Source organism: Hemitrygon akajei, chromosome 7 (genome assembly GCF_048418815.1).
Source record: "Hemitrygon akajei chromosome 7, sHemAka1.3, whole genome shotgun sequence".
NCBI lineage: Eukaryota > Metazoa > Chordata > Chondrichthyes > Myliobatiformes > Dasyatidae > Hemitrygon > Hemitrygon akajei.
In genome coordinates this window covers 120,502,274-120,510,940 of record NC_133130.1, presented here as the reverse complement: position 1 = coordinate 120,510,940, position 8,667 = coordinate 120,502,274, and the positions used below count along the sequence as shown (strand labels likewise).

Sequence of the window (8,667 nt, the reverse complement as noted above, 5' to 3'; positions counted from 1 at the left end):
CCCTCAGCCACGCATTTATCCTCCACCTCATTCTATTCCTATTTTCACTGTCGCGTGGCATGGGCAGTAATCCCAAGATTACTAGCTTTGCGGTCCTGCTTCTCAACTTCCTTCCTAACTCCCTGTAGTCTTTTTTCAGGAGCTCTTCCCTTTTCCTACCTATGTCATTGGTACCAATATGGACCACGACCTCTGGCTGTTCTCCCTCAGGATATTTTGGACACAATCCAGAACATCCCAGACCCTGGCACCTGGGAGGCAAACTACCATCTGAGTTTCTTTCCTGCCTCCACAGAATCGCCTGTCTGACCCCGTTTCAAGGAATTATGGAACTGTAGCCCCAGGTAGGTTACATGGTTGACACAACTTTGTGTACTGAAGGGCCTGCAATGTGCTGTAAATTTCTATGTTCTATCATGCAGTAAGCTTTGATAACCTTCTTTGCCATCCACTATGTCCCCAATCTCCAATGCCATCTACAAATTTGTTGATCCATTTTAGTATCAGCCATTTTCTGTTTCTTAACATGCCTTCTTATTCTTAATAAACTTAACATTTTTGATCCAGTCTTTCATTAACTTTTATCAAAATTAAATGTTTCATTCAGGGAAGAGTTGTTAGTTGGTTTCAGATTTTAGTTATTGTTTTGATTCCATCTTGATTCATGACTTCCCTTCATTGCATTTGACTGCAATCTCAAACTTTTAACAGTTTGAAACTGAAATTCCAAAAGGCTGTCCTGCAAACCAAATTTATGTTTTTATTCCTCATTCTCCACTAGCACATATTTAAATTTTTACACAAACTCCACCGGCTTGCTCAAATTTATTATCTTTTTATCAGTGCTCAAATGCTTGTACAAATTTAATTAGCACTTTACCAGTTTGCACGTGGCTCTACCAGCATGCAACACACACATAATGCTGGAGGAACTCATTTGTGATTCTACTGGCATGTGTTTCTTTTTAACAAATCTGTTTTGAAAAATAGCAATGCAGCAGTACTCAATCCTGATTTCCATCCGACAATGAAAAAGCCAGGCCTATTTTTTTCTTCTCAGTTTGCAATATAAAAGAAAGTTCTTGCACATTTTGTTGCACACTGAACATTTCCTCTTTGTCTTGGATTGTTCTGCATTCTAAATTCTGCTGACCATGCCAAATGACAGACTTTGGTGTTTAAATCCGAGGTTCTTTTAGAAGTCAGGAACAAGGCATAAAACTTGTTGCTACATATTTGTTTTATTCAAAGTTGATAGAACAGGAACAGAATGGTGACAGGGGTCTAAAACCAAGAAGAGAGAGAAACTAAAGATGGCACCCAGCATAAAAGAGCTATTTCTATACCCAAAGATGAGAACAAATCCATTCAATTCTATAGACAATAATAATCCATTAGAAAGAACTTAGCCAATACTGCATCAAAATCAACCAATGAGAAAACCCTTACTCACTTAATGAAGTATAAAGAAACTTCTAGAATTCTATTTTGCACAGCCACCAGAGGCACATGAAACTGCTATGCACACAAAGGCAACTTAAAATACAAGATAAAAATTGTTAAACTGCAAAGAAAATGAAAATGAAAATTACACCATTAGGTTCAACAGACCTTTGGCACCTGTGCATTTGATTCCCAATGACAGTAAATTCTTAAGCTCACAGATTTCTTGGCAAGAACAGTGCCATTCAAAGGGTCTAGAAGCATTACCTACCTTCTGCCAAATTCTATCACTCAGTCAATATTTTTTATGACAACTTGGTGGACAATTTAACACAGCAAGCTCCCATAGGCAATATGCTCAATGTCAACAGACTGTGTGTCAAACATCAAAGTCAACCTAATACTTTTTTCATCAATCAGCTTCCAAATGTTGCTATTCCGCCATTCGTTGCCACGCACCTGATCTGTTATCCCACTCATCAGCATCTGCTCCTACCGTATCTCTGTCCACAGCCCCAAACTCTCCCCTGAGCCGACCTGTCTCTGCTTTCTGATTCTGTTCCACTGAACATCCAATTCATGGTTCTCCATTCTACTTTCAGACTTTCAAGGACAGCGGTGTACTGTGACAACTGACCTGTGTGAGATACAGCTCTTCAGTGAAAATGACACATAACAGTTGAAATGAGCAGGGAATAAGGAAGTGAACTACCAATGTCACTCTTCCTCGGCCCAGAGATTTCAGGACGCAGAACATGTTAAACATAAATTCAGTTATCTTGCCTCTTCAGTCTGCAGAAAGTCATGCAGGAAATTAAAGGGAAATCTGTCCAGTCCCATTAAAGGTGAACATCAGCAGATAAAACACATCCCAAGCCCAGTGACCAGGGTGCAGAACTGTGAAGGTTAAATATCCTGCATGCACCCTATTGAAACCTTTTCCCCAGTGTGAACTTGATAGCGTGTCACAAGTTTGGATGAGTGAGTGAATCACTTCCCACAGTCTGAGCAGGTGAACCATCTCTCCCCTGTGTGAATTCAGTAGTGTGCCAGAGGGTGGATGACTGAGTGAATCCCTTCCCACAGTCCAAGCCGGTGAGTTGTTTCCCCTCAGTGTGAACTAACTCGTGTGCCATTAGGTGAAATCCCTTCCCAGTCTGAGCAAATGAATGGCCTCTCCCAATTGTGAATTAAACCATTAGATACAGTAGATTCTCTGCACCTGTGCACTCATTTCGCAGTAACAGTACATTCTGAAGCTCATGGTGTTTACAAGCATTGCCTTCCTTCTGCTTAATGGCACAAATCTAATCAATGATTTTATGAGAACTCAGTGGGCAGTTTAACACAACAAGCTCCCACAAGCAATATACTCAATATCAACAGGCATTTTGTGTTAACAGCCAAAGTCAATCTAATTTTTTTCTCTTGTCAATCAGCTTCCAAATGTTGTTACTCTGAAATTCGTTACTGTGCCCCTGCTGTTTCCCTGCTCATCATAAAGTTTTCCACATAACAGTCCCGAGCCCCAAACTCTTCCCCGTGCTATCCCATCTCTAGTTTCTGACTCTGCTCCATTGAACATCCAATTAATAGTTTTCCACTCTGCTTTCGGACGTTAGAGGAGAGTTGTGTATTGTAACAATCCAGCTGAGTGACAGGCAGCCCTTTAGAAGCAGAATGTTGAAAGGAGCAGGAAAAAGGTTTCTAGTAATTTCATTCTTCCTCAGCCCAGGGGTTGGAAGGATGAAGAACATGACAGACACAAAGGTGGTCAGCTCCTTGTCGTCTTCAGACCGCAGGAAGTCATGCAGAAAATTCAAGGAAAATCTCTTCACCCAGAGTGGCGAGTGTTTGGAATCCGTCATCACAGGGAGAGTGAGAGGTGAACAGCAGGGATGGATTTAATAGGACTTCTGTGAAACCAAAAGTTTGACAGGGACCAGCTGGGCTAAGTTGACTCCCCACAGTACACTGTGTGTATTGTAGATTCACTGAGTAACTGGGGCAGAGTTAATAGAACTGATTTATTAATCACAGATCCAGAATATTAAACTACAGTCCTATTATGGTGAACATCAGCAGAAGAAACACATCCTAAGCCCAGTGACCAGAACTGGGTATGATAAGCAGCAGCAATGATCGCAGAGTTCAACACCAACACTCGCTTTGAACTTGCCTCTGAATTCAGCAACTGTGAAGGTTAAAAATCCAGCATGCAGCCTATTTAAACCTTTTTCCCAGTGTGAGCTCACTGATGGACCCTCAGTTGAGATGACCGAGAGAATCCCTATTTAATCCTTTTCCCCAGTGTGAACTTGGTAGTGTGTCAGAAGGTGAGATGATCGAGTGAATCCCTTCCCACATTTAGAGCAGGTGAATGGCCTTTCCCCAGTGTGAACACGCTGGTGTGTCTGTAGGCTGGATGACTGAGTGAATCTCTTCCCACATTCAGAGCAGGTGAACGGTCTCTCCCCAGTGTGAACTCGCTGATGTACCTTCAGTTGGGACGACAGAGTGAACCCTTTCCCACAGTCTGAGCAGGTGAATGGCCTCTCTCCAGTGTGAACTCGCTGGTGTGTCTGTAGGTTGGATGACTGAGTGAATCCCATCCCACATTCTGAGCAGGTGAACGGTCTCTCCCCAGTGTGAACTCGCTGGTGTACCTTCAGTTTAAATGACTGTGTGAATCTTTTCCCACAATCTGAGCACATATACGGCCTCTCTCCAGTGTGAAATCGCTGGTGTATCTGTAGGTGGGATGACAGAGTGAATCGCATTCCACATTCAGAGCAGGTGAATGGCCTCTCCCCTGTGTGAATTCGTTGATGTACCTTCAGATGACATGACTGAGTGAATCCCTTCCCACAGTCTGAGCAGGTGAATGGCCTCTCCCCAGTGTGAACTCGCTGATGTACCTTCAGTTGAGATGACCGAGTGAATCCCTTCCCACAGTCTGTGCAGGTGAATGGTTTCTCTCCAGTGTGAACTGACTGGTGTGTCTGTAAGCTGGATAACTGAGTGAATCCCTTCCCACAATCTGAGCAGGTGAATGGCCTCTCCCCAATGTTAACTGACTGGTGTGTCTGTAGGTGGGAAAACTGAGTGAATCCCTTTCCACAGTCTAAGCAGGTAAATGGTTTCTCCCCATTATGAACTGACTGATGTGCCAGTAGGTGAGATGATTGAGTGAATCCCTTCCCACATTCTAAGCAGGTGAACGGCCTCTCTCCAGTGTGAATTCGCTGATGTACCCTCAGATGACATGACTGAGTGAATCCCTTCCCACAGTCTGAGCAGGTGAATGGCCTCTCCCCAGTGTGAACTCGCTGATGTACCTTCAGTTGGGATGACCGAGTGAATCCTTTCCCACAGTCTGAGCAGGTGAATGGCTTCTCTCCAGTGTGAACTGACTGGTGTGCCAGAAGGTGAGATGATTGAGTGAATCCCTTCCCACAGTCTGAGCAGGTGAACTGCCTCTCCCTAGAGTGAACTCGCTGATGTATGTTCAGATCAGATGACTGAGTGAATCCTTTCCCACAGTTTGAGCAGGTGAACGGGTTCTCTCCAGTGTGAATTTGTTGATGTACCTTCAGTTGATAAGACCGAGTGAATCCCTTTCCACAGTCTAAGCAGGTGAACGGCATCTCCCCAGTATGAACTCACTGTGGGTCGGCTGAGTGAGTGAATCTCTTGTGGTGTTTTGAGACAAATTATTTGTTGTTTCTAACCTGTAAAGAGATTTATAAAATACATTAATCAGTGAAGTTGGAGGAACAACTCCTCATCTAACTGGGCACAGATCAGGCTTCCGGACTGACCATAGTTTTTTCTGTCTGTATCAGAATGAGCCGTGTCCGTGACATGGCTGTTGGTCTCTCTGCATTAGCATCATTTCAGGCTCCAGTTATGCCCACATTACTACAAAGTGCACATGGTATTACTTGGCTGATCCTGGAGACCTTCTAGTTACCCGGACACCCCCACCCCAGGTGATTGACAGGGTTAAAATCACCAATGGCAATGCCAATTCATATGAAGGGGAGTGCAGTAGTGTGGTATATTTGTGATGTAAAAGTTACAGATCAATGTTGCCCAGGACAACAGTGTTTGATATCATTATGTACCCAGAGAGAAAGGTCCAAAACAAGAGGAGGTGGAACAATGGTGACTTCCTCAAGAACTAAAGCTGATGGAAGGATTTTGTTTATTATTCATGCAGCACCACTGACATTTTCATTGACTGGAAGGTAGACTCTTCAACCGAGATTAACTCGGAACTATAATTTTATTCAGAGTTCCTAATCCTTCGATTTAGATAGCTGGACCAGAAAGGGTCTTGGAAACCCATCTGCTCCCATTCCCTCCAGCAGTACTTCCAGACACACCTTACGGAATGGCAGGGAAATGGTGGGAGCATCATCCATGGCTGTCTCTCTACCCAGAAACCCCCACGATAAGAGACCCGACTAGCCTTCCCAGCGATGCGCATGCGCCTCACAAACGGCGCCAATACCTTCGCTCCTCAGCAGAAAGCTTCTCAGGGTCCGACACAGATCGTGGGGCCGAGTGAGGGTAAGAATTGGGACTCTTCCCGGATGCGGGACCACGGTCTGTCCAGGGCTCGACAGTAATTATCTCTCAGTCAGTGTGCGAACACCGATGCTGATGAAGCCCCCGCCCAAAATCCGAATCCTACTAGCTGCCGATTCTCCTGATCCTTTTGTCCAGTGAGCGCATGCGCAGTATTCACGCCTTAGGTCTGACCCTTTCGCATGCGCATTTCATCGTTAGGTCAGTCACCCGACGGTGAACGCTGAAGCGTGGTGGTTTTTGGATAGACAAGGTACTTTAAAAAAGTGTCTGTAAGCACCAGTTACACGTCTCAAAAGCAGTCAGCGATTCTATGTAGAAATATCAGCAGCTATTTTAACACAACAAGCAATGTACTCTATCAAACTTTCCGTGTGTCAAGTATCAAAGTCCATCCCACTTACAAATGCAGATATTCTGCAGATGCTGAAAATATAGAACAACACACAAAGTGCTGGAGGAACTCGGCAGTTCAGGCGGCATCTAAGCAAATGAATAAATAGCACAGGCATAGTGAAGGTTCTGGGTCTGAAACATCCTCTCCATAGATGATGCCTGACCTGCTAAGTTCCTCCAGCATTTTGCAGAATAAACTTTTTTTTGGTCAGTCAATTAGTTTACAAATGTTGCTGATCTTTTATTTGTGGCCTCATTCTCCTGGTCTGATTTCTATAAGACCATAAGACATAGGAATGGAATTAGGCCGTTTGGCCCAATGAATCTGCTCCACCATTTCATCATGGCAGATCCATTTTTCCTCTTAGCCCCAATCTCCTGCCTTCTCCCCATATCCTTTCATGCCCTGACAAATCAAGAATCTATCAACCTCTTCCTAAAGTATACATACAGACTTGGCCTCCACAGTTGCCTGTGGCAACAATTTCCACAGACTCACCACTCTGGCTAAAGCAATTCCTTTGATCTCCATTCTAAAAGGATGCCCCTCTATTTTAAGGTTGAGTCGTCTGGTCTTAGCCTTTCCCACCATAGGAAACATCCTGTCCACATCCACTCTATCAAGGCCTTACACCATTTGATAGGTTTCAATGAGGTCACCCCTCATTCTTCTGAATTCAGGCCCAGAGCCATCAAACACTCTTCATATGACAAGCCGTTCAAACCTGGAATTATTTTCATGAATCTCATTTGAATCCTCTCCAGTTTCAGCACATCCTTTCCAAGATAAGGGGCCCAAAGCTTCTCACATTACTCCAAGTGAGGCTTCCCCAGTGTTTTATAGTCTTAACATGGCATCCTTTCATTTATGTTCTAGGCCTCTTGAAATGAATGCTAACATCGCATTTGCCTTTCTCACCCCAGACTCAACCTGCAAATTAACCATTAGGGTATAATGCAAAAAAAGACTCCTAAGTCACATTGTGCATCCAATTTTTGAATTTTCTCTCCATTGAGAAAATAGTTTACCCCTTTATTTCTTCAACCAAAGGGCCTGACCCTACTCTTCCCAACCCTGTATTCATCTGCCATTTCTTTGCCTATTTTCCTGACCTGTGTAAGTCCTCTGCAGTCTCTCTACTTCCTCAAATTACCTATCTTCATATCATCTGCAAACTTTACAACAAATTCCATCATCCGAATCATTGATATATAATGTAAAAAGAAGTGGTACCAACACAGCCCTCTGTGGAACAGTGCTAGTCACCAACAGCCAATCAGAAAAGACTCCCTTTATTCCCACTCTTTGCCTCCTGACAATCAGCTACTGCTTTATCTGTGCTAGAATCTTTCCTGCAATATCCAGGGCTCTTAACTTGTTAAACAGCCTCATGTGCGGCACCTAGCCAAAGACCTTCTGAAAATCCAAGTACACAATATTAACCCATTTTCTTTTGTCTATCCTACTTGTTATTTCTTCAAATAATTCCATCAGGTATCATCTTCCTGAAAATAAACCATGCTGGCTGTAGCCTATTTGTTACCCTGAAACCACTACCTTAACAATCAACTGCAACATCTTCCCAGCCACTGAGGTCAGACTAACTAGCCTATAATTTTCTTCCTTCTGCCTCTGTCCTTTCTTAAAGAGTGGAGTGACATTTGCAATTTTACAGTTCTCTAGCACCATGCCAGAATCTAGTGATTCTTGAAAGATCTTTACTAATTCCTAACAATCTCTTCAGCCACCTTTTTCAGAACATTAGGGCATACACACCTGGTACATATGATTTACCTACCTTCCAACTTTTCAGTTTCCCAAGAACATTCTCCCTAGTAATGACCACTCCACACTCTCGAACTCTCGACACACCCTGACACTCTCGAACTTCCACCATACTTCTAGTGTCTTTCACAGTGAAGACTGATGCAAAATACTTATTCAGTTCATCTGCCATTTCATTGTCCCCCATTATGACATCTCCAGTGATCCAAAATCCATTCTCACCCCTCTTTTACACTTTATGTATCAGAAGAAACTTTTGGTATCCTCTTAAATATTACGGGCTAGCTTACTTTCATATTCCATCTTTTCATTCTTAATTACATTTTTAGTTGTTTTCTTGTTTTCTTTAGCTGTTTTAATTCCACGTCCCATTCCCATTCTGATATGTCTATCCATGGCCGCCTCTACTGTCAAGATGAAGCCACACTCAGGTTGGAGGAACACCACCT

General features: G+C 43.3%; 1 protein-coding gene across 1 annotated transcript; it reads right to left on the bottom strand.

Moving 5' to 3' along the window:
- Window positions 1–1,222: 1,222 nt before the first annotated feature.
- LOC140730872 (uncharacterized) lies at window positions 1,223–6,162 on the bottom strand. Its single transcript, XM_073051849.1, has 2 exons — window positions 5,960–6,162; window positions 1,223–5,174 (listed from the first exon to the last, which is right to left on the bottom strand). Exon 2 carries the CDS (start codon window positions 5,088–5,090, stop codon window positions 3,738–3,740), a length of 1,353 nt encoding a protein of 450 aa, XP_072907950.1. The 5' UTR covers window positions 5,091–5,174; window positions 5,960–6,162; the 3' UTR covers window positions 1,223–3,737.
- Window positions 6,163–8,667: the final 2,505 nt, after the last annotated feature.

Coding starts and splice junctions, on each gene's coding strand:
- LOC140730872 (XM_073051849.1), bottom strand. CDS start 5,090: ATGCCGTTCACCTGCTTAGACTGTGGAAAGGGATTCACTCGGTCTTAT.